General features: G+C 47.7%; 2 protein-coding genes across 4 annotated transcripts in view; one reads left to right on the forward strand and one right to left on the reverse strand.

The window, feature by feature from the left end:
- Window positions 1-8,746: 8,746 nt before the first annotated feature.
- PLEKHB1 (pleckstrin homology domain containing B1) lies at window positions 8,747-22,149 on the reverse strand. 3 transcript variants are annotated; one of them, XM_059133180.1, is made up of 8 exons: window positions 21,993-22,149; window positions 20,699-20,774; window positions 19,435-19,587; window positions 18,738-18,840; window positions 17,656-17,695; window positions 14,958-15,062; window positions 10,657-10,756; window positions 8,747-10,086 (listed from the first exon to the last, which is right to left on the reverse strand). In XM_059133180.1, exons 1-8 carry the CDS (start codon window positions 22,098-22,100, stop codon window positions 9,950-9,952), a joined length of 822 nt encoding a protein of 273 aa, XP_058989163.1. In that variant the 5' UTR covers window positions 22,101-22,149; the 3' UTR covers window positions 8,747-9,949. The 3 variants fall into 3 exon arrangements, with proteins under 3 accessions (XP_058989163.1, XP_058989181.1, XP_058989173.1); XM_059133198.1 differs by having other exon boundaries at window positions 22,003-22,131; XM_059133190.1 differs by lacking the exon at window positions 14,958-15,062.
- Window positions 18,158-25,473, forward strand: part of FAM168A (family with sequence similarity 168 member A) — a 242,040-nt gene continuing 234,724 nt past the window's right edge. The window contains exon 1 of the mRNA XM_059133226.1: window positions 18,158-18,477. The gene's annotated coding sequence lies outside the window, so the exon portion shown is untranslated. The remainder of the gene's footprint in view (window positions 18,478-25,473) is intronic.

Genomic DNA, 25,473 nt, shown 5'->3' on the forward strand with positions numbered 1-25,473 from the left:
AGACAAAAAAAAGGGGCGCCTGGGTGGCTCAGTGGGTTAAGCCGGTGCCTTTGGCTCAGGTCATGATCTCAGAGTCCTGGGATCGAGTCCCACATCGGGCTCTCTGCTGAGGGCCTGCTTCCCTCTCTCTCTCTCTCTGCCTGCCTCTCCATCTACTTGTGATTTCTCTCTGTCAAATAAATAAATAAAATCTTTAAAAAAAAAAAAAAAAAGACAAAAAAAAAAAACAGAAGCTCTAAGTTATAAAATAATTCATAGGGATGGAAAGTATAAGGTAGGAAATTATAGTCAATAATACTGTAACAACTTTGTATGATGATAGATGGTAACCACATTGGTGAGCATTTTGTAATGCATATGACTGTTGAATCACTGTGTTGTACACCTGAAGCATAATAGTGTATGTCAATTATTCTGCAGTTAAAAAAATCCCACCTTTAAATCATTTTTCTCTTTCATTTTACTGTAAGCATTCAGGAGAAGTCAAGCTACCCCTTCAACATTTTGCTTAGAAATTCCTTCAGCCAAATACCAATTCATAATTCACAAGTTCTACCTTCCACAAAAAACTAGGACATGAACACAATTTCAGCCAAGTTCTTGGGCACCTTATATTAAGGATAGCCTTTTCTCTGTCAGAGACCTCATCAGAATGACCTTTCCCCTCCATATTTCTACCACTACTTTGGTCACAGCTGCAAGTATTCTCCAAGATTGACACTTTTCTCTACAGCTCTTATCTTCTCCTGAGCCATCAGGAGAATTATCCTTAACAGTCCATTTACCGCAATCAATGTAGGCTTGTTTCTGGCATGTACCTCCAAACTCTTCCACATTTTTAGGTATTTGTTTTAGAAGCGGTCCCACTTCTTGGTCCCAGTTTTTTTCTCAGTCTTTTCGGGCTGCTCTAAGAAAATACCACAGATTGGGTAGCTCATAAACAGCAGGTATTTATTGCTCATACTTCTAGAGCCCAGAAATCCAATGAAATTAGGGTCCAGCATAGTCATGAGATCTCCTTTGGGTCACAGACCTTGTGGTATACTCACATGGCAGAACGGGCAAGGGATCTCTCTGGAGCCTCTCTTAAGTCACTAATATCATTTATGAGGACTCCACCCTCATGATTTAAGGACCTTCCCAAACCCCACCTAGGAATGCCATCTTCGGGTGATTAAGATTTCCATGTATGAGTTTTGAGGTAGATAAAACATTCAGACCATAACAAAACACATTTATATCTATTTTTATCTATATCTATATATCTGTATATCTTCAATTTTAATTATATTTTTATCGATTGATTGAGTGATTGATTGATTTATATCTTCAATTTCTTTCAGTGGTGTCGTAGTTTTCAGCATACAAGTCTTTCACATAGTTGGTAGTTACGTTTATTCCTAAGTATTTTATTCCTTTTGGTGCTATTTTAAGTGGAATCTTTTTCTTAATTCCCTTTTTGGATTGTTCAGTGCTAGTGTGTGAAATGCAACTGATTTTTATGTTGATTTTCTATCCTGCAACTTTGCTAAATTTGTTTTATTAGCTCTAACAATTTTTTTGTGGAATATTTAGGGTTTTAACATACAGCTGACCCTTGAACAATTAAGGTTTAGGGGCATTGACTCCTCTGCATTCAAAAATCTGCATATAAGAAACAAGTGTTGGCAAGGATGTGGAGAAAAAGGAGCCCTTGTGCATTGTTGGTGGGAATGCAAACTGGTGCAGCTACTGTGGAAGACTGCATGGAGTTTTCCTCAAAAAGTTAAAAACAGAACTACCCTATGATCCAGTAATCACACTACTGGCTAGTTACCCAAAGAATACAAAAACATTAATTCAAAGAGCTACAGGTACCCCTGTGTTTATAGCAGCATTATTCACAAGAGCCAAACTATGGAAGCAGCCTAAGTGTCCATTGATAGATAAATGGATAAAGAAGTGATATGTAGGGGCACCTGGGTGGCTCAGTGGGTTAAAGCCTCTGCCTTTGGCTGAGGTCATGATCCCAGGGTCCTGGGATCGAGCCCTGCATCAGGCTCTCTGCTTAACAGGGAGCCTGCTTCCCTCTCTCTCTCTACCTATTTGTGATCTCTGTCAAATAAAATCTTTCTTTAAAAAAAGTGATATGTAAGATATATATATGTATACACATACAGTGGGATATTACTCAGCCATAAAAAGAATGAAATCTTGCCATTTCCAACAAATGGAACTAGAGAATAAAATGCTAAGTGAAATTAGTCAGAGGAAGACAAATACCATACGATTTCACTTATATGTAGAATTTAAGAAACAAAAAGACAAAACAGGCTCTTAACTATAGAGAACAAACTGATGGTTACCAGAGGGGGGGGCGGGTGGGGTAGTGGGTGAAACAGGTGATAGGGATTAAGGAGTGCCCTTGTGGTGATGAGCAATGGGTGGTATACAAAATTTTTGAATCACTCTGTTGTACACCTGAAACCAATAGAATACTATATTAATGAAACTGGAATTAAAACAAGTCTACATACAACTTTTGAATCCCCAAAAACTTAACTATGAATACTGTTGACCAGAAGCCATACCAATAACATAAACAACCAATTAACATATTTTGCATGTTGTTTTGTATTATATGTTGTAGTCTTAAGGTAAGCTAGAGAAAAGAAAATGTTAAAATCATAAGGAAGAGAACATACATTTACAGTACTGTACTGTATTTATTTGAAAAAAATCTCCATGTAAGTGGACCCATGCAGTTCAAACCTGTGTTGTTCAGGGTCAGATGTATGAGGGTTTTTTTTAAAGATTTTATTTATTTATTTGATAAATCACAAGTAGGCAGAGAGGCAGGCATAGAGGGGGGGGGGGAAGCAGGCTCCCCGCTGAGCAAAGAACCCAATGCAGGGCTCGATCCCAGGACCCTGAGATCATGACCTGAGCTGAAGGCAGAGGCTTAACCTGCTGAGCCACCCAGGTGCACCAGATGTGTGAGATCTTGTCATCTGTAAACAGAGATGATTTATTCAATTCTGATTTGGATGCCTTTTATTTATTTTTCTAGCCTAATTCCTCTGGTTACAACTCCCAGTGCTATGTTGAATACAAGTGACAAAAGTGGACATTCTGTCTTCTTTCTGATCTTAAGGGAAACCTCACTTTGTTCTTTATAGTTAGGAGTCTGTTTCTGGTTTGTCTGTTTTTTTCTTTGTTTTGTTAAATTCCACATATGAGGGGCACCTGGGTGGCTCAGTTGGTTAAGCAGCTGCCTTCGGCTCAGGTCATGATCCCAGTGTCCTGGGATCGAGTCCCACATCGGGCTCCTTGCTCGGCAGGGAGCCTGCTTCTCCCTCTGTCTCTGCCTACCACTCTGTCTGCCTATGCTCGCTCTCTCTCCGTCTCTCTCTCTGACAAATAAAAATAAAATCTTTAAAAAAAAATTCCACATATGAGTGAAATCATATAGTATTTGTCTTTCTCTGACTTTTTTAAAAGGATATTTATTTATTTATTTGAGAGCATGAGTGGGGGAGGGGCAGAAGGCGAGGGAGAGATTACCAAGCAAACTCTGCGCCAAGCATGGAGATGATGCAGGGCCTGATCCCACCACCCCAAGATCCCAACCTAAGCTGAAACCAAGAGTGAGATGCTCAACCAACTGAGCCACCCAGGCGCCCTTGTGATTGACTTATTTCACTTAACATTATACTCTCTAGATCCATCCATATTGCAAGTGGCAACATTTCATTCTTTTTTTTTATGACTGAGTAATATTCCATTGTGTATGTGTACCACATCTTTTTTAAACAATCAGTGGACACTTAGGCTGCTTCCATAGTTTGGCTGTTGTAAATAATGCTGCAATAAACATAAGGGTACTGTATCCCTTTGAATTGGTGTTTTTGTATTCTTTGGGTAAATAGCCAGTGGTGTGATTATTGGGTCAGAGGGTAGTTCTGTTTTTAACTTTTTGAGAAAGCGCCTTACTGTTTTCCATGGTAGCTGCACCAGTTTGCATTCCCACCAGCAGTGCACGAGTGTTCCTTTTTCTCCACATCCTCACCAACACTTTTTTGTGTTTTTGATTTTAGTCATTCTGATAGGTGTGAGGTGATATCTCATTATGGTTTTGATTTGCATTTCCCTGATGATAAGTGGTGTTGAGCAGTTTTTCACATTTCTTTTGGCCATCTATGTGTCTTCTTTGGGGAAATATCTGTTCCTTTCTTCTGCCCATTTTTAACTGGATTATTTGGAGTTTTTTAGTGTTGAGTTTTGTAAGTACTTTACATATTTTGGTTTTTTTTTTTAATATTTTATTTATTTATTTGACAGATCACAAGGAGGCAGAGAGGCAGGCAGAGAGAGAGCGAGGAGGAAGCAGGCTCCTGGCTGAGCAGAGAGCCCGATGTGGGGCTCGATCCCAGGACCCTGAGACCATGACCTGAGCTGAAGGCAGAGGCTTTAACCCACTGAGCCACCCAGGTGCCCCAGTACTTTACATATTTTGGATACTAATCCTTTATTGGATATGTCATTTCAAATGTCTTTTCCCATTCAGTAGGTTGTCTTTTGGTTTTGTTGATTGTTTCCTTTGTTGTACAGAAGCATTTTATTTTGATGTAGTCCCAATAGTTTATTTTTCTTTTGTTTCCCTTGCCTCAGGAAACCTATCTAGAAATATGTTGCAGTGGTCAATGTCAGAGAAATAACTGCCTACAGTCTCTTTTAGAATTTTTATGGTTTCGGGTCTAACATTTAGGTCCTTATCCATTTTGAGTTAAATAATTCTTTAAATGTTTGATAGAATTCACCACTGAAGCCATCTAGTTCTGGGCTTTTCCTTATTGGAAGGTTTTTTTTGTTTTTGTTTTTTTTTTTTAAAGATTTTATTTATTTATTTGCCATAGAGAGAGAAGCGAGAGCAAGCACAGGCAGACAGAGTGGCAGGCAGAGGCAGAGGGAGAAGGAGAAGCAGGCTCCCTGCCAAGCAAGGAGCCCGATGTGGGACTCGATCCCAGGACGCTGGGATCATGACCTGAGCCGAAGGCAGCCGCTTAACCAACTGAGCCACCCAGGTGTCCCTATTGGAAGGTTTTTTGATCACTGATTTGATCTACTTATGTCATAGATCTAGTCAAATTTTCTTTCTCTTTATGAATTGTTGGATAGTCTGTGTGGAATTTGCCAATTTTCTCTTGGTCATCCAATTTTTTTGAATATAATTATTCACTGTATTCTTATATAATTGTTTTTATTTCTGTATATTTGGTAGTGAGGTCCCCAGTTTCATTTCTGAGTTTAGTAATTTGAGTCTTTCCTCTTTTTTTCATGAGGTTTTTTTTTTTTCCTTAGCTAAAGGTTTGTCAATTTTGTTGACCTCAAAGAACCAACTTTTGGTTTCATTGTATTTCTCTATTTTATTTTCTATACTCTATTTCATTTATCTCTGTGCGTCTGTATTGTTTCCTTCTACCAGTTTTTTGTTGTTGTTACATCTGTAAGTTAACTCCTACCACAACCTGAGCCAAAGGCAGACGCTTAACTGACTGAGCCATGCAGGTACCCCTTAATGTATATCTTGTCCACTTATATTTAATGTAATTATTAATGTGTTTGGATTTAGGTCTGCCATTTTGGTATTTGTTATCTATTCGCTGGATCTATTTTTTAATTCCTCTACTGACATTTTTTCTTATCCTCCTTGCATTATATTTTCAATGGTTGCTATAGGATTCCAATGTGCATCTTTTTTTATTAAGTTTTAATTTTAATTTCAGTATCATTAACATACAGTGTTATATTAGTTTCAGTTATATAATACAGTGATTCAGCAATTCAGTACATTACTCAGTGCCCATCATGATAAGCATACTCTTTAGTCCCCATCATTTATTTCACCAATCACCCCCACCTACCTCTCCTCTGATAACCATCAGTTTGTTCTCTATAGTTACGAGTCTTGTTTTCAGTTTGTCTCTTTTTTCCTTTGTTTGGTTTCTTAAATTCCACATATGAGTGAAATCCTATGGTATTTGCCTTTCTCTAACTTATTTCTCTTAGCATTATACTCTCTAGATCCATCCGTGTCATTGCAAATAGCAACATTTCCCTTTTTTATGGCTGAGTAATACTCCATTGCATATATATACCACATCTTCTATATCCATTTGTCTACCAATGGACACCTGGGCTGCTCCCATAGTTTGGCTATTGTAAATAATGCTGCAACAAACATGGGGGTACCTGTATCCCTTTGAATTAGTGTTTTGTATTCTTTGGGTAATAGCCAGTAGTGTGATTACTGGATCATAGGGTAGTTCTGTTTAACTTTTTAAGGAAACTCCATACTGTCTTCCACTGTGGCTGCACTAATTTGCATTTGCACCAGCAGTGCATGAAGGTTACTTTTTCTCCACATTCTCACCAACACTTGTTTTTTCCAGTGTGCATCTTTGACTTACCAGAATACACATAATATTGTAGTACTTCACATAAAATACAGAAAACTTGCCACAGTATAAACTCTATTTTCCCACCTCCCCTCCACTCTCCTTGTTTTATTTTTTGGATTCACTCCCAATTTTGCGTATACTTATGGGTAATTAATTCTCATTGAATATTCCAATTTGTGAATAGAACATATCATAGATCCAGGTGGATCTAGAATTTGAGGTTTTTTCCACTGCTTTTATACTTTTGCACTTACTGTTTTTTGGTAAACATGTACACATTTCTGTTTGGTGTACCTGAGGAGTATAATCGATGGATTATAAGGTATGCATGTATTTGTCTCTACCGAATAGTTTCCAAAGCAATTGTGCCAATTTACACTCATGTGAGATTTCGATTTGCTCTACAGCAGTACTTACTGTTGTCTATCTTTTTCACCTTTAGCCATTTAGGTAGGTATGTAGTGGTATCACATTTTAATTCCAAACTTCTCAAATACACTGTATTGACCAAACAAAAGAATATGTGAGCCAGATGTGGCCCATAAGCCACTTCTAGGTCAGACTGTGTTTTCTGAGAATGTTTGTCTTAATCTATGTGTGAATAATTTAATAATTATCTACTGAACAGTTGGAAGATTAAAAAATCATGCTATCGGGGCGCCTGGGTGGCTCAGCGGGTTAGAGCCTCTGCCTTCGGCTCAGGTCATGATCCCAGGGTCCTGGGATCGAGCCCCACATCGGGCTCTCTGCTCCGCGGGAGCCTGCGTCCTCCTCTCTCTCTGCCTGCTTCTCTGTGTACTTGTGATCTCTGTCAAATAAATAAAATCTTTAAAAAAAAAAAAAATCATGCTATCATCCTGTTGGTGGAGAGATTTTGAAACAAACTGCACCTGAAGCATCCATTTGTGTTTGTCTTGCCCTGTTCAGTGGGGTGGGTGGAAAGAACCAGGGCATCATCAAGATTATGATAAATGGTAGCCCCGAGGCTATAGGGGAACAAAGAGCCCTTAACCGAGCTGTGGGAGATTCTCTTTAATAGGGACTCATCTACCATCCATCCTCACCATGCAATCTGTGACATCAGACTGACAACTTCACAGTGTTCTCAAGACCCAATGTCTTCTAAGGCCATTGCTCATGCCATTTTTCCATGTGTTCTTTCAGTGTGAAAAACTCTCCCTCCCTTCCCTGCTTGGCAAACTCCTACTCATCCTTCAAGGCTCATCCTAAGTTTCTACTTCCTGTCCCAGAGCTTTCCCATTTCCTTGGCAGAGTTGGGATACCTCTCCTCAGAGCTCCCACTCTGCCATGGTCCTCACTTACCTTACCTCATTGAATCATTGGTGTTAATGCCTCCCTTTAAGTTGGCGTCTCTGGGGATATGGCTGGAGTAGACACCCTATGCTTTTGCCACTTAGTTCTTATCTGTTCATCCTACTTCTGGCAACGATGCCCCAAACTTATTTTGGCACACTACTCCACCCTTGTTCTAAGCCTTGTTGTTTTAGGCTGTCTTTTCCAGATCACCATAGCTTATGGATGACCACAGGACCCAATTTGGGCTAAGGTCCTTCAGTCCTAGGACTTTTGTTCATACTGTTGGAGGAAGAAGAGCTCTCTCTTGGCTAGACTTGACCCCAGAAGGGCATTAGTCTAGAGCTGCTGAATGTCACTGGAAACTTTGAATGAGGCAGCCCTATGGCTGTAAAGATGAAAACAAAGTCTGAGGGACACTGTTTGAATCCCTGCATCAAACAGTTTCTGGACTTCTCAGTTATATAACTCAGTGCTTTCCCTTTTTTGGCTTAAATCAGTTTGAGCAGGGGGTTTCTGTTACTTGCAGCCTTAAAAGGCCTGATGCAAGATGGTTGTGTTTCCTTCCCTAGACACCTTTCTGTGAGACTAACTCATTGGCTCACCTCTAGAAGGATGGGAACCTACTGGAAAAGACCTCTACACCACCAGACTCTCAGCAGACAGGGCAAAACCTGGATCACCCAACAGATCAGATGGCAGAGACCCGGATACAGCCTCTCCCTTTGAGCCCTTGGGAATGGCCATGTTCAACCTACCACCTTATCTATGCGTGAGAAAAGCAAGATTCAGAAAGGCTAAGTGAGTTGCCCCCAAAATGCTCAGTTAATGTGCTGTCACCAGTTCTACTTGCCCGCAGAATCTACACATTATTCCCAGTACACCAAAGAAGGCACTAGTAGGTGCTGAGTCACTGAGATGTCCCAGGGGGAACAAGGCCCCTAGGGCGGGGCCAGGATGTGGTTTATAGATAAAAAAGCCAGAGCCAGGACTAGAGCCAATCACATCTTTATTAGTCTCTGCCGCAGGGCCATTGGAGCCCCTGTTTACAAGGGAACTTTAGCAGGCTACTCTGGCTACTGGCCAGGAATGTTAGCACTTCTATTAGTACAGAATGGGAAAAGAAATTGGAAGCAAGCCAAATGGAGAGACTGCTGGGCCACCTGACAGGAAGGCACGTGTGAGGCTTCCCAGTGGATCAGGCCCAATAGGTGAATACTGCCATCTCCCCCAGAGTGAAGGAAAAGACAAAGCCTGAGATGGTTGACAGCCACAGCTATGGAGACAGGTCCAAGTTCCTGGGGACCAGGAATGCATTTCCTGATGGAGGCACCATCCTAGGGCTGGAGGTTCCAAACAGAGCTCATCTGCCCCCCAGCAAGAAGACCCCAGGTTCAGCTCGATTGCTGCCCCAGGCAGCCTAACATAGGGAATAGATGTTTTCTGAGCACTGAAAGAACAAGGGACCCAGGAAGCTGATAGTAGAAAGGATGGAGCTAACTTCAGAGAGTGTTTTGGATTTGAGTATGTATCAATATTAGCAAAACAGGCAATATATTCATGATAGGCACAATCCTGAAACTTCCCTTCAAAGAGCTTACATCTCGCCTTTATCCAGCAAGCTCTTTAGCCTAGAGGTCCATCATGATCTGATCCCAGTCCTCACCTCAGCCTAAATGAACTCTTAAGTCCTTGGACATGCCAAGATATTTACTGCTCTGCACTCTTGCCAACAACCCTACTCCTAGCCTACCTTTGTCTGCTTTTACCTTCATGGGCCAAAGGATGGATGTCTGCCTTGTCAAGTGTTTATTTACTTCTGTTTTTCCTACAAACCCTGGAGCAGCTGGAGGAAAGAATCTGACTCCAGTGTCTCAGCACGTGGGACTTTGAAGTCACATGAGCTGTGTTTTCTATATCTTAGTATATTTGCAGGAAACCTGTCCATATATGTCTATAACAAAATTCTGGGGTGTCGGCAGGAGATACAAGGATTTTGAGCTATGTTTGTGCCTAGGATGATAGCTTCTTCCAGTATAGTGTTGGGCAGTGGGATGGATGATCCAAGTCCAGAAGCGGCCAATGGAGAAGAAGGAGCCAAAGTACGGCAGAGCTTAGAGTAGCGATGGGTGGGGTTAAGTAATAACAGGGGTTTGTTGGTCTATGCGCAGGGTCCACACTCTGAGTCCCAGGGGTCAGAACCAGCAGGGCGACCACATGAGCGAGCCGAGGGCTGCACCTGTGGCAGCCCCGGCAAGCATGCCCATGGCCAGTGGAGCTCCAGCGCTGTAGCAGGGATCCTCCCGCACTACCACGTGCGTCACGCCAGGGCCTGTGGAGAGAGCCGTGAGGGCTGGGGACTTAGGAGCAGAGAGATCTTTGTCCCTCTCCTCCCCTAGACTCACACCCAACCCAGGACAAGGGGCTGAGCCCACTCTCCTACAACTCAGTTGGAGAAACTGAGGCCTTGATTTGGAAAGGACTTGCACTCTTTCCCCAGGGCTTACAAGCCTTAAATCTGCTACGGACATTCTGAGGCTGCGGGTCTAGGGTGCAACAGCGAGAAAACTCCGGGATCTTTAAGAACATCCTTGACACACTCAACGGTAGGCTTTCCCAACTGACCAGCCCTTCGGGCGGGAGGCGGTCGTTCCCACGTTTAGCCACCAGGGGTCGGGACGAGCTCAGAAACGGGTACTGCAGCACAGCCCTTGAAAAAGGGCCGGCCTTGAGAGGAAAGGTCAGATCTATGGAGTGTGGGGGCCGCTGGTCCACGCGAGATTTCGAATTTCCGGTTGGGGAGGGCCCAGTGGAGGGTCCCGCCTGAGAAAATCCGTGGTCATTACAAGAGTGGGGCTTGGCACTGGAATGGGGGAGGGGGCGGACCAGGTGGGGTACTTACCTGCATAGGGCGGTCCGTAGTAGCTGCGGATATATGTGGCTTCATGCGCGTTGGGGGGTACCACCTCATAGTAGTCCTGGTACGGGCTGTAGACACGCACCTGAGGAGCTCGACTGGGTTAACTGCCTGGGAACTCTGTCCCCGGTTTGGTCTCTTCCCCAACACACCCGGCTTAGGTCCTTCTGGACCCACAAAACCGCTTCCCCAAGTTTAGAAATGGTTCCCTAGGAACCAGCAAGCTCATGGAAAGAGGCCCTGCCTCCTCCACATGGTCCATGATCCTTGTCCTCTAAAATTTTAGCCCCTACATCCAGCTCCCAGTGATTCCATTTTCCTGCCCTGGCCTCCTAGTTAGCACTCTCATAAATAAAAATTCTCCATGACTCCCAACTTCCATACACAATCTACTATTTGCTAGCGCTCTCCAGTGGCCCTTTTGGAGAAATCCAGTGGATTTCTCTACTCTCCTCATCATGGGGTGGGGCATCTGGCCAAGCCCCAGGCCCAGAAGTAAAAGGTTGGGGAGAAAGGAAAGGAAAGGAAGGGTAGGGATGTAAAGTAAAGTATCATCAAGCATCTATCATGTACCAGGCCCTGAGGGAGGTGTCCACATGTGTTACTTCCTCTAGTCCTTACTGCAGACACTATTATCTTCACATTACCACAGAGCTGGGGATGGGGGCTCAGAAAAGAGTGGTCATTGCTATCTCTGGGAGGGAGATATGCATGCAGTCCCTTCATTAGTATTTTATCAACCCCTCAAAGCCTAACTCAAAAGCCACCCACTCCAGGAAGCCCTCTGGTTTCAGAAAAAATCCTTTCTTCCTGAGTTCTCTATGGACTCTGCTAGTGCCTTTTCCCCCTATCTTTCCTCCTGGCCTTCCCTGCCTGAACACCAAATGTGAGCTACTTATAAGCAAGGACTCTGATTAATTTCTGTTACATGCAGGGCCTAATACATAGCAAGAACCAATAAATATATGCTGAATTAAATGGAAGGTCTGAATCCAAGCCCCTCATTTATCCCAAGGGGAGCAGATCTGGAGAGGGGGTAGGTCCCCTTCTCTCCTGGTCTTCTTAGCCCCCCCTTCCACATTATATCTCTAACTGGGTGTCACACCTGAATGGTCCAACTCCCTTTAGAAGTCTAGGTGTCTTAAATTCCAATCCCAAAGTGATGTCATCACCTTTGCATCTCCCAAACTTGTTCTTCTATAAGTGCTTTTCTCTACATGCCACCACCATGCATTCAAACCAAGACATCAGGTTGGCACACTTGTCTTCCACATCACAACAGCTACCAGGCAGGTCTCATGATTTTAACTTCTAAATATGCTCTTCTATCCATCTTTTTGGCCAATGCCAAGAGATTAGGCCATTGGTTTTGGCAACTTGGAAGTTGTGGGTAACCTTGAAAAAAACATTTTACAGTGGCATGGTTGGGATAAGAATCTAGGCTATGGAGGGCGCCTGGGTGGCTCAGTGGGTTAAGCCGCTGCCTTCAGCTCAGGTCATGATCTCAGGGTCCTGGGATCGAGTCCCGCATCAGGCTCTCTGCTCAGCAGGGAGCCTGCTTCCTCCTCTCTCTCTGCCTGCCTCTCTGCCTACTTGTGATTTCTCTCTGTCAAATAAATAAATAAAATCTTTAAAAAAAAAAAAGAATCTAGGCTATGGAGAGTTGAAGAATGATTGAGAGGTGGAGGATGGAATCAACATGTCATGACAACTCTTGCAAGAGTTTAGCTGTAGGGGCATCTGGGTGGCTCAGTGGGTTAAAGCCTCAGCTCAGGTCATGATCCCAGGGTCCTGGGATCCTGCCCCACATTGGGCTATCTGCTCAGCAGGCAGTCTGCTTCCCTTCCTCTCTCTCTCTGCCTGCCTCTCTGCCTATCTGTGATCTCTGTCAAATAAACAAAATCTAAAAAGAAAAAAAAAAGTTTTGGCTATGGGGGGCACATGGGTGGCTCAGTCGGTTAAGCATCTGACTTCAGGGAATCTGCTTGTCCCTCTCCCTCTGCCTACTGCCCACTTGTGGTCTCTCTCTCTCAAATGAATGAATTTTTTAAAAAAAGTTTGGCTATAAAGGGGAGTTCTCCAAGCATACCTGTGATTTCAAATTTCCATGTCTAACCTCTCTTTCAGACTGAACCCAAGTATCACCCTCCCTGAACCTGAGGTTCTGATCGGACCCTTAGACTCCCCTTAGACAGCACCAGTCACTCTACAGTGTCATTGTTTGTATCCCTGCGAGTGTGTATGTCTCCCATCAGACTGGGAGACACCCCCCCCAACCCCATAAAGAAAGGTCTAATCATGTCTCTGAACATGATAGGTGTCTAATGGATTGAATTAATCTCAAGTGAGTCAAATAACAGCGAGTCACCCAGCTCTAAGTCCAGCCTCAAGTTAGAGACAATGACCAGTCCCAGGGAAATGCAGGAGGTTCAGACAATCAACGCTCAGTCTCAAGACTTCCCTCTCTGTGCTCTCCCCTAAAGTGATCCAATTGGGCTTTCTAATAGAGGGTGGCCAGAATCTGAGCTCCATGCCTAGAAGGGCCTACAGAGAGCCAAGCACCCAGATCCCCTCTTTTATTTGTAGAGGACTTGAGGTCTAGAGCCTGCACCTGCCAGTAGCTGCACAGTGAGCCAAGGGAGCAGTTGGGCCTTGGAGAGAGTGGAAACACCACCTCATACCCCTTGCGGCACCTGTTTCTACCCTCTGGTCTTGGGAGGCCCAGAGGAAAACTCAGGCGGGTCGCCTGGCAACAGGGCAGGGGATCCTCCGGAGACCTCATGGATAGAACCTAAGGCCTTAATCCCTGATCCTCTCCCTCCCTGAAAGCCCAGCCCCTTTTGCAAGTACAGGGTCAGCCAATCAGGGGGCCACATACAAATACAACCTTTCCCTCAGAAAAGGTCTTCTTACTTGGTTTACAGCTTTTTAAATCCCATTTTTAGGCATCCCCGCTTTAAACACGGGGACGCCTAAAACACTTATATCCTCATTCAGGCAATGGGGAGGACTCAGAATGCTAGGATAGAAGTCCTAGTCCTGCCACTGATGAATCAAGTGACCTGGTCCAGTTATATTGCCTTTCAGAGCCTCAGTTTTCACATCTGCAGATGGGAACAGTCTGGCCCACAGTGCCCATTCTAAGGCACAATGAGAATCCAGCCGAGCCATGTCTATGCAACCGGACCTGCGTGGGCCTGGCACTTCAGTTCAGTGGTTCTGCACATCGATATTACCTGAAGTTTTTTAAACCAGAGATTTCCAAGGCCCTACTCCAGACCTATGGAATTAGAGCATCTAGAGGTAGGATCTGAATGCTTGAATTTTTTTTTTTTTTTGTAAATCCTGAATTGATTCAAAGGCAGAGCCACATTGAGCACCACTGTGCCATGAAAGGAATTCATAGTTGGCTGTAAGAGGAGGGGCCTCCCCTGCACCCACCCCATGCCCTCCTGAACACTGGGGACAGAGAGAGGATCCACCCCCGCCACTCACTGCTTCCCAGAGATTCTGGGGTGGGGAAGGGGGACAAATATGGACTAAATTATGATATGCGGTAGTGATGCCATTACAGAGGGTTTTCCCACCTCCTTCCTCCCATTGGTCATTCACTCATTCGCTCATTTGGTGAACACTGCCTGAGGCCCACTTTTGCCCTAGCTCCATGCACCAGGAATAAGGAGAGTCAAAAAACTGTCCCGATCACTGAGCACTCATTGAGTACCTGTTGGATACCCAGCACTGTGCTAGACACCTTAGGGGCAAAGCTGATTAGACCTGGTCTTTACCTTGGAGGAAGTCCCAGGTCTCATGGGAGAATAGAGACCAAAATACAGGGACTTGTACCCAGGCCTAAGAAGACAATACTAAGCATTTAGTGCAGCAGGCTGTGAGTGGAGGTCTGGGAAGTCCTCCCTGAGGAGGGGGCAGCCTTTGAAGTGGCTCCTAGAGGCTAAGCATCAGTTTGCCAGGTGAATAAGGAAACTAAGAGTTTTCTCCACAGAGAGAATGGCACATGCAAAGCCTGGGAGGAGGGAATGGGTCTGGCACAGCCGGGAACAGAAGAAACAGCAAAGCACCTGGAGCACAGGGGAGGGAGATGTGGTAGAAGAGACTCGCCCAGGCCAGATCCTGAGGGCCTTGAAAATAGGGCTATGGGTGGTATCCTGTGGGTGATAGGGAGCCATGGAATGTTTGTGAGCAGGGAAGGGAGGCAACTGGGCCCAGTTCTGGAGGCGCATCGTCATGGCCAGAATGGAGGCAGGGAGAGCTGAGCCAGCACTTACCCAGATCCGCCTCTCAACCTTACAGGGGCTCCACGAGCTGGTCACACACCTGACCTTGGGGCAAACTCTGCGGTTCCTGGGAGGGACGGTGGCTCCAGCTGGGGCCTGCTTAAGCCACAGAAACCCAAGAAGGGGGAGGAAGGGAGGGAGCTGTCAGAGGCCCTCTACATCTGGAGAAGCTCAGAGCTTTTAACAGGCCCTACCAGCCCCCTCTGTCAGCTGGTCATGGGGAAGAGTTGTTCTCTTCCTCTTCAGCCCATGGTAATGGAGGGAGTCTCAGAGAGGGCAGTGACTTTGCCAAAGATACACAGAGAAGGATCTGTAGAGTCTCCAGAATTAGCTCAACTTCGCCTCTTTTAGGCTGCTGAGGCTCCCAGTCTCCAGGGAGGGCAGAACAGGTCTGATCTACCTTCCCACCCACCTCCCCCCTACACTGGCCTTCCAGCCTTGCCCTTGGCTGGGTCTCTGGCCCTGTGTTCCCTGGAACAGTCTCCATCAAGAGGGGGTATAAATCTGTAGGACATGGAGGGACAAAGTGCAGGTCACTCCTCCATAAGCACAGGATGGAGAGCAGCCACGGGCAGGCATGGACAATCGGAGCCAGGCAGCCTCTGGTACAGAGACAGAAGTGCAAACACATTCTACTCGAGCAAGCCCAGGGACCAGAGGGGTGTGTGTGAAGCATGGGTAGTGAGAGGTGGAGAGAGGGTCAGAGCAGAGAGCTGTGGGAAGCAGAGTGGCGGGAAGGTGCACAGGCAGAGAAGGGACAAGGCAGCTTCATAGAGTCACAGAGCACAGACGGTCAGCCTTCACCTCCTTCCGCCTCTTTTGGGTGGGACAGATTTGCCTGCATGGGGGGGGATTTGGAGCTCAGAGCCAAGTTAGCTAACAGGGGGACCTCCACCCTGCTGAGTGCTGCCCCTGCCTCCTCAATCCCAGATTCTGATCCAACCTCCACCCAGAAGCTGGGGTCTGCTTCCTGAAGTCTGGCCACAGTCCTCCATGCTTAATACCCTTCATTGCTCCTCAGAGGTCAGCTCTCCCATTTCTTTTCCTCCATGTCTTATGGTTCAGCCAGGCCAGACTCTGGCCCCTTGCACACGTGCGCGCACACACACACACACACACACACACGTGTGCACACCCCATTTGTCCACCTCTGCTGACTCAGCTCTTTCTGCAGATGATGCCCTTCCCTCCCCGGCTCACTGGCCGAGGTGCTGTACAGGTTCTTCCACTGACTTAAGACTGTGAGGCTATGGCTAAGTCACTTCCTCTCTGAAGGTCGCCTTCCCTATCTGTAAAATGGGACTCAAAGTACCTACTCTACCAAGGCTGTTGGGAGATTAAATGGTACAAACAATGGCAGGCACGGAGCACCATGCCCCGCCCTCAGTAGATGCAGGCCCAAGAAGGGTTCTAAACACAATCACGTCTTCCCTGCTACTTCTCCCCAGCCTTTTTCTCTAGATAAGATCAAGCGCCCCTGTGCCACAGACAGAAGGAGCAGGCACTGAATGTGGAGTCAGGCAGATGGGCCAAATTGGGGCACCCTTGAGCTGTGGGCTTTGGGTGGCTCCTCAAACCCACACCTTCATCCATCACTAAGCTCCATTGACTCTACCTCCTAAATATGTCAGATCCTTATCAGCTTAGTCCAAACCTCCAGCCAGTCACCAGAACTCTGCCCCCGCCTGGTTAGAAGTAACTAGTCTCCTGGCGTCTACTCTTAACCCTCTGCTGTCTGTTCCTACCAGCCAGACTTATCTTTTTGAAAATACAAATCTGGTCTGATCTGTTCATCTCATCCCACTGCTTAAAAGCTTTCAATGACCCCCTGGTGTTCTTGGCAGAAACCAATGTCGGAAACACGTCCCATCATGCCATGCTCTCTCCCCTGCTCTCCATCCCTAACCTCCAGCTGCCCCAGCCTTCATTCTGTTCTTAAACTTGCTAAAGTCATAACCTTTTTCAGGGCCTTTGCACATGCAGTTCCTCTGCCTGGAAAGCTGTTCCCTTCACTCCACTGCACCCCTTTCAGCCAGCTGATTTCTGTCCATCCTTCAGGTTTCATCTTTAGCTTTGTCTGAACTCCCACCAGGATCAGGCCACCAAGGTGGTCACATGGAGTGCATGCAGCACCTCCTGTCAGAGCAGTTCCCACGACTGCAACAGAATCATGAACTATGTGCCCAGTTGCTTCCCATCCGGCTGCACACTAGGCTGAGTCCAGGAAAGCAGGACCTACACCTCCCAACTTAGTTCACCTCTGACCCCTGCCCTTTGGCTCAGTGCCTGGCACATAGTAGGAGCTCAGTAAATATTTGTTGTGTGGATGAATGAAGCTCAATCTTATCATCTGCAGAGAGGGAACAAGAATCCCCACCTCACAAGACTGCAGTGAGCAGCCAGAACTGGACCTGTGTCATGCTGGGCATACAATAGCTGCTCAATAAAAGGCGGTTCCTTTCGCGCAACTGACAAGCCACCTCCTTCTTTCTCTCTTTCCTCCAAGCACCAGTTGTCTGTCTTCTGTCCTTTTCCACTCGGGACTCAGCACATCTGAGTCCACACAAACCTATTCGCTTGCATCTAGGGGAACTGAGAGCTCCTGGCAGGCGGAGACCAAGTCTGAATCACCCATGATTCCATGGCAGGAAGGGGTGGTGAGGAGAAAGGAGAGAATGGGATTGCTCACCGGGGTGGAGTTTGCCTCCAGCAGTGCCGTCTTCCACGCTCTGCAAAGCAAACCCCAAAGCATGAGGAGGGAGGTGAGAGGTCAGGCCCCAAGATGTAGGCCCCTTACTTTCCTCCTCAACCAGCCTCTTGACTCTCTTGGATGGACAGAGGTGACACCCCTCCCACCCCAGGCACACGAACAGAGCTCTCACTGGAGCTGGAGTCTCCTAATTCATTCTTAGCCCTCACCCTTCCCTTCTTCCAGTTTTCCTGTCTAGACAATAGATGGCTGGGCTTGGGTGGTCTCCTAGGGGCCTTCAGATTCTGGCACGCCTGGGCTGGGCCTCTCATTGCAGCTCACCTCCACACCCCAAATCTACCAACACAGCTCTCCAACACTCTGACCCCAGAGCCCTTGAAGGCCCAGTGGACACCAGACAATCAGGCCTTTGTTGGTTGCCATGGCACCTGGCTGGGGTGGACAAGGCGGCTCTGTGCTTTGTGTGCCCGGAGCTCAGCTTCCCCCACTGCCACACACCCAATCTCTTTCTCTCTTCTACAATGGAAAGGCCGACTGACCCTCAGCCAGAGGGTAGGAAGGGAAAGAATGTGAGGAAGCAGGCACACCCCATACTGCAGTGTGGACCTGAACCTGACATTGGGGTGTCCCCGGAACAATAGTGGGCTGCCTCAGTTAGGCGGATCTGGGTCTGTGCCTCAGATGAAGGCCACCCACCAAGGAAACTTTTCAGAAGACAGTGGGAAGGAGGACCCTTTATGGATGTCACTGAGCTAGCTGTCTTATCCTCTGTATCAGCCCAAGTGAGAGCGCATCTGTCAGGTAAATACATGACTCTCTATGATTGGGGACCACGCACCTCAGGCAAGTATGCGGGTTCCATCGCATTCTGGGTGAGGACTTTCCTGGGTACACTACCAATCACGGTGAGCCATTCAGATGCACTGTGCCCAGCCTCTACCCTGCTGACAATCTTTGTCCCCTCCCCACTTCCTACCCTTTGGGAATCAGAAAGCCCAGCAGGAGGAGGCATCTGGGTACATTCCCCAACATTCTGCCCTATCCTTTCCAGGAGGACTCACATGGCATCATCCTTGGTCTCTGCACACAAGTGGAGACGGGAGCCCTCCCGCAGGTTCACGGTCAGCAGGCCATCTCGGCTCCGGCCCTCTGGGGGCTGCACATCTAAAGGCAGACACACGCGTATGGCGATTCCACAAACCACAGATCCCAGGTTCCCCAGTAAAATAGAAACAAGAATAGGAATTGACCTCTGGGTTCTGATTCTAGGACATTGCCAGCCTCCTTTGTTCCCACACACTTTCTTTTGGGATTCTGCTTTACTCTTTAGAACCTTTCAGCCTTTCCTCATTGCCTATAGCCCTTGTTATAGACATCTATCAGTGACCCGATTATAATTGTGGCCTGAGTCTTGGTGGAGGAGATTTGCTGTGTGACTCTGGGCCAGTTACTGAACTTCTCTGGTCCTCCTTATTCCTTTTCATCTTTATCTAGTTCCTGGCACCTGGAAGACAGGAACTGTGTCAGACTCACCTCTGTGATCCCAGTATAGGACCCAGGCCCAGCACAAGGCCGGAACTCAGTAAGGAACTCATTTCTTATTTCGCACCCACACAAGCTGGCGTTGATAGAGGCCTAGAAGCATTGTCTGTGGAAGCCCTCTGCAGGGGCAAAGAGCCTGATGCAGGTGTTATCAGACAGACACAGTGGGAGGGCAGTGGCCAGAGTCACAGTGCCAGAGGGGAAAGGGCTTCTCACCATGGCACTCTTGGCCAATCTTTATATCGCGGATGTTGAACTGGATGAGCACACGGTCCTCCTCATCCTGTGCAGTCTCGTCGCGGTAGTAGCCCAGGGTCCCATCCAGCCACAGGGCGAACCAGTTCCGCTTCCAGCGGCGGAGGATGGAGCCTGTGCGATGGTCCACATTTGCTAGGCCGGCTGATAGCAGAGCCTGCAGGCGGGCAGGAACCCCCCCCTTACCCCAACCCCCACTGTTGTGACCCCCCCTTTCTTATCTATCTACCTCCTGAAATGATGGCAGGGCCTCTTTCTGCCTTGCTCCCCCAGTGTCTCTCATTGGGCCTAATACATAACAGAGACCCCATAATGTGTTCAATGGTAAATGATAACCAGATTCCTTCCTTGGGGGCTTCCAAGGCCAAGCCCCAGGTTTCTTCAAGGACAAAGACCTCTCCTTATCTGAGCCTCCATCTTATCTCTTATCTCCGACTTGTGTGACAGCCTTTTGTGTAGCTATCAGACTGGGGGTGGGGTTCACAGCTCCCCATACTGGACCCAGCACCCAGGAGGACCTGGGCTCAGTGTTTGCTGAACTGAATGAAGTGAGTATGGTCGTGGGTCGTTGGAGAGCTCCTAACCCAGGGTAGCTCTTGTTCAGATCACAATTCTGGCCAGAGGTGGGTCTGGAAGCCTGAGCCCTACCTTCAGCCATTTTATAATTGAAAATCTTAACAGAAAGGGCAAAGACATAGGGAGCTTCTTCGAGCTTTACAGATTCCAAAACACAGAGGTGTTTTCATTTTATTCTAAGCCTTGTTCTGTGGCCAGCCCTGGGCTAGGGTGCTATGGATATGCTGAGCCTCAAACCCGGCCTCTGCTCTTAAGCAGCCTACAGTCTGGAGCCAGTATGGGGAGTGGTAAGACCCACAGGTAATGGCGGTTCTATTATAGGGGGATTAATGCTATCACGAAGGTATGTATGAAGCATTGGGAACAGTGTGGGGAGCTTACACTGTTGGTGCTACAGCAGAGGCTGGAGCAGGGGTTAGAGGCAAAGTCAGAGAAGGCTCTTCACAGAAGGGGACATTTACCAAGCAGTCAGAAATAGGAAGGACATTCCAAGCAGCGGGAAGAGTATGAACAAAGCAGGAGAGGGGGGAAAGAGGGTCTTGTTTCTTGGGAGAATGGTTCACTGGGACATTCCCAACAAGACACTTCTGCCCCCTCCTGCCCCTGGACAAGGTACAGACAGACAAGGATTTGGCCCAGGGTCACTCACTCTGTCTCCACAGCCAGCCGCCCCTCACCAGGGCCATTTCTTCAAAAGGACTTTCCAGGGTGGGGTCAGGCGGGACCTGTGAGAGGAGCCAGAGGACACACAGGCCTCACCAGCAGCCCCCCGGGCAGTTCCCCAGAGAGAAGCCCCAGCCCTGTCCTCCCTGGTCCTCCCTGGGGGAGCCACCGAGGAAACCTTTAAGGGAGTGTTCGTAAACAAACAAGGGCAAGCCTGCTTGTCTCCTTCTCCTTCTCTGCTCCAGCAGGATAATGAGAGCACTGTTCTTGTGGGGTCAGCAGAGCAGCCACCCATTGTGTGGGGGTGGGAATAGGGAGCCTGGATTCCAACCTCAGCTCCATAACCTTGACCATGTCCCTTCTGCCTGGCTTCCTTTTCTAGATCTGTGAAGGCATGTCTATGAGGCAGGTAGAGGCTGGGGTGAGGAACGCTTACATTGTTGGAAACCCTAGAATTTTGAAATGCTGGCAGCATATACTACTAAAATCATGGCAATGAATGAGGGACTTTCATGATAAGAAAAGCCTCCCTCCCACTTGCACCTCACCTGAGGCATTTATGAAGTATGTAAAATGATAGTTCAAAAGCAGCTCTGATTGCCTGAGCCTTATGTGCCAGGCAGGCTTCTCAGTGTTTGCATCTATTATCTTGTTGAAGCCTCACAAAAATCCCTGTTATTACCAGAAAACAGGTATGGAGAAGTTCAATCACTCATGCAGATCTCCCTGATTAGAAAGCAGGGGCACCTGCCTTCACGCCCAGCAGTCCCAGTTTCTAACCATCACACCTGTAGGAGATTTTAAAACTCTCAATACCCAGGTCATGCTCCATAACAACGAAATCAGGTCTGGGGCTGGGAGGCGAGTCTTTAAAGATCCCAGGGGATTCTAATGTGCAGCAAAGTTCGGAAATCGCTGCACATACTATACCACTTCACTTTGTCCCCACTGTAACTCCATTAGATGGGCAGAATCTTTCCTGTTTAACAGGTGGACAAACTGAGGGACAGCAAATGACTTGTCCATGTATGTGAAGGAGCTTGGACTGGAATCCAGGTTCACTCTGTTTCTGAGGGCGACGTACTTGCGAGCGGGTGCCTCTACCCCTCCCCCACCTGCTCACACCTGTTGCTGCGTAGTAAGGGCTGGCACACCTGAGCAGGAAGGCCTGACTTTGTCCATGCTTCTCCTGCGGCTCCCTCCCTTTTCCAAGTCCTAACACTGGTCAGACAGAGGGTCAGGTGCAAACTCCCTCTCCAGCCTCCCCTGAATGCACCCACCTGTCCACACCTCTTGCGGATGCTGCTGCCAAAACCGCCGCTACTTGATGCTGAGGCTACCCAACCTGCTGCGCGTGCGCTCTGTGTGCCCCACAACGCCTGGGGCATTTCAATCCCCAGGCTGTGCCCTGGGCTAGGCTAGCCCTGGGCCCCGCCCTTTGGCCCCGCCCCACCTCCAAGAGGGGATGGGCGGGGAGAGATGGGCGCCCGCGAGACTTCTGGGACTTGCAGTCTGCAGGCTGTACTTGTAGTACAGCCCTAGAGCTGTACAAGGCTTCTCCTGGGCGGTAACCCTGGGCTGACCGGGAGCACAGGTGAGAAGCTGCACCTGTAATTTTATTTTGCCAAGATATCTGTGGGCTCATTTATCATGAAATACATTACCTAAAAATCATGAACTCGCTCTCTAAAAAAAGTAAGGTTGCGAGGAGGAGCCAGGCTCCTAGTTTTGCCATGTTTTCTCAATACTCATTTTGTGCCATGCCCTATACTGGGCGCCAGTTGGGGGCACAAACGAGCATCCGACAAGGCCTTTCCTCCTTCCTTCCCCAGCTTCCAGTCTGGTGTGGGGGGAGGCTAAATGTAAGCACAGGATATGATTTTACCGTGGGAGAGGAGTCTCACTTTGCCCAAGAGGTTCGGGAAGGCCTCCCGAGGAGGCTAAAAAGGGTCCTTGAGGGATGAGTAGGAGTTTCCCAGGGGACAGCTAAGAGAATCCTATGAGCACTGATCAGAAAGTTCAAAAGCATGTCCAGTACTTCAGTGTGTTCGGAAAATAGAGTGCAGGGATGGGGAGGGCATGGGGAGTGGCAAGGGATGGAGCTGTAGGGTTTGCAAGGATGTAACACGAAGCCTGGGATGATAGGCTCATGACTTGCTTGGCTCTTATGAGCTCTTACAGCTCTTATAGTGGCTGGAGATTGGGGGTAGGGGTTTCAAGAGTTAGGTGGTCTGATTTGTGGGTTCAAAATATCTTTCTAGGGCATAAAATGATTGCAGGAGGACCAACTGGGAAAAGAAGACTGTTTCTGTGTCTACCACCATGGAGGGGTCTGCCCCTCCATGATCACTTCCTTGAATAGCTCAAACCCATAAGCACCCACCTAAGAGCAGACCTAGGACGTCATTCAGAGAACAGGGACTGTGGGGGGGCCTGAAGGGCTCTTGGACCCAAACCCTATTTGAGAGGGGCACCCACTCCACCCTAGGCCCTTCTTCCTGTCCCAGAGGGCTGTTCCTTACCGGGGCTGCTGGACTCATGGTTCCTGGCCAGTCAGAGTAGCATTTCCCAGAAGGCTCCTGCAGGGGGGCATTTCTCTGAGCGCCTTAAGAGATAAGGGGATCAGGAAGGTGCTACCAAGTGGGAGCCGGAAGGGGGAGGCAAAGAGGAGGCACATAGTCCCAGAGAAAATCGTCCTCTCTCTCCAGGCACTCCTCAACTTTCCCGACTTATCTCAGTCGCCGACTGTCATTCAGTTCGCTGGATAACAAATCATCCGTGATTCAGAGGTGGTCTTGGTTACGTTTGTCTAAGATTCCCAGAGTGGAGGGGCTGGGCCAGTCCTGCTCCCTGGGTCGGGGCGGGGCTAAATCTGCCTTCTCCTGCCAGGCAGGACAGTGCCATCATCCCAGCCTGGCTGCACCGCCTGGCTCTTTAAGCTTCCTTCTCGCTTCGGAGTTTCTGTAATCCTGACCTTGAATCACCCTGGCGCTTTGTCCTTTCGTACAGCGCGTGCCTTGCTGGGGGATTCGCCGTGGCCAATCCTATTAGCTGCTGAGCTCACCGTTTCTGTGCAGCCCCAGGAACCTCCTCTCCTAAACCACGCTGTTTCTGACCCTGTGCCTTTCTCTGCCTGGAATGTCCCACCCCTGCCTTCGGGCTAAAATCTGAGCCTCTAGCTGCAAGGAAGAGAGGAAGGGAGGGAGTAAAGAAGGGAAGACAGAAAGACGGTAAAGAGGGGAAGGAAGAGAAGAAAGGATAGGAAGAAAGGAAGGAAAGAATGAAGGAAGGAAGAAGGGAGGAAGAGTAAAGAGGGGAAGGAGAAGGAGGAAGCGTGGAAAGATAGAAGGAGGGAAGGAAGGGAGGCTGGGAGGAGTGGAGCTAGCCTCAGGAAATCTGGGACTGGGGAATCCAGCCCTCTCCCCAACTCTCCTTGCTCCTCTCTGAAGAGCCATTTGGTGTCCTAGAAGAATGGGGGAACAGTGCAGTTTCTAGATGACATTGGATTTAGCAACTAGATGAAAGGGGAAGATTTCCAGCAGCACTGTGGATTTCAGAGGGAGGACTCCCCCACCAACACTCCCCAAAGAGCAGGTGCTGTGGCAAGAAAAAAGGGAATGGTGCATGGTAAACTAAAACTGATGAGGGAGCAGGAGGCTGGCTGAGGACACAGCAAAAGCTGGCGTCTTGCACCCCCTCTTCTCCCGCTCCCCTCCATATGTGTGGCATTCCTCAGGCACCCCTGACTGCCATAAAACGATAAATGGTTAACTTGCAGGGATCACAATCCTGCAGAACAGGAATCTCCCTTGCTCTACAAGATGTCCTAGAGACCTAAACAGGGAGGTTACCTTATCAATAGCACAAATTTCCAGAGGCAAATAACTCTTGGTTCCTGAAGCCCTAATGTCCCCCTCCCACCATAAACTGGAGGAGACTGGGGTAGAAGGGAATGTAAATGATAGCCGGATCATAATGCCCCACCAAGAATCTCCCAATTATCTTGATGTTAATGCCTGACCTAAAGACGACATTGATCAGGCCATAAGGGCAAAGACTCCCCCCCCCCCCCCCCGCACCTTGTAGGCCCTCCCTAACATGTGAGAACTCTGTTGAAACCTCCCATCCCTTCACCACCTCCCCCAACCGTGGGGTATATAACATGCCCACCCTCACAACCCCGGGGCAGCAGCTCTTCCTGCCCACGGGTCCTGTCCCCATGCTTTAATAAACCACCATTTTGCACCAATGACGTCTTAAGAATTCTTTCTTTAGTCGTCGGCTCCGAACCTCCTCACCCCACCGAACCTGACTTAGGTTCTGGGACTTCATCAAAACCACTGATCCTGTTACGGAATCCAAATGCAGCCCCATCTGGCTTGTGTCTCTGAAATATTGTTCCCCAACCGTCTTTGAGAAGCTGATAATAGGTATAGGCTCTACACAGGGAAAAAAAATGCACACACATATCACATTTTGCATATAATTCCTAGGAGTTTGTAGACCCCAAAGCTGTGACAATTACCGCAGATTGTTTTGTTTAACTTCCAGAGCTGTGTAGACCATTGGAAAGAGTGTAAGCTGACAGGTGAGAGACTCTGTAAGCATAGCAGGAATCCTAGCTCCCAGAGTCTTGGCTTTGAGAGGTGGTTTGTTTAATCTACTAAAATGTAGATTAAGCTCACAAGCAACTTTCAGGTTTCTCTCATAACTAGTGCACAGAACTATTGACAGAGGGAAAAAAAAAAGTATTTTGCTATT

This window comes from Mustela lutreola, chromosome 1 (assembly GCF_030435805.1).
Source record: "Mustela lutreola isolate mMusLut2 chromosome 1, mMusLut2.pri, whole genome shotgun sequence".
Lineage (NCBI taxonomy): Eukaryota > Metazoa > Chordata > Mammalia > Carnivora > Mustelidae > Mustela > Mustela lutreola.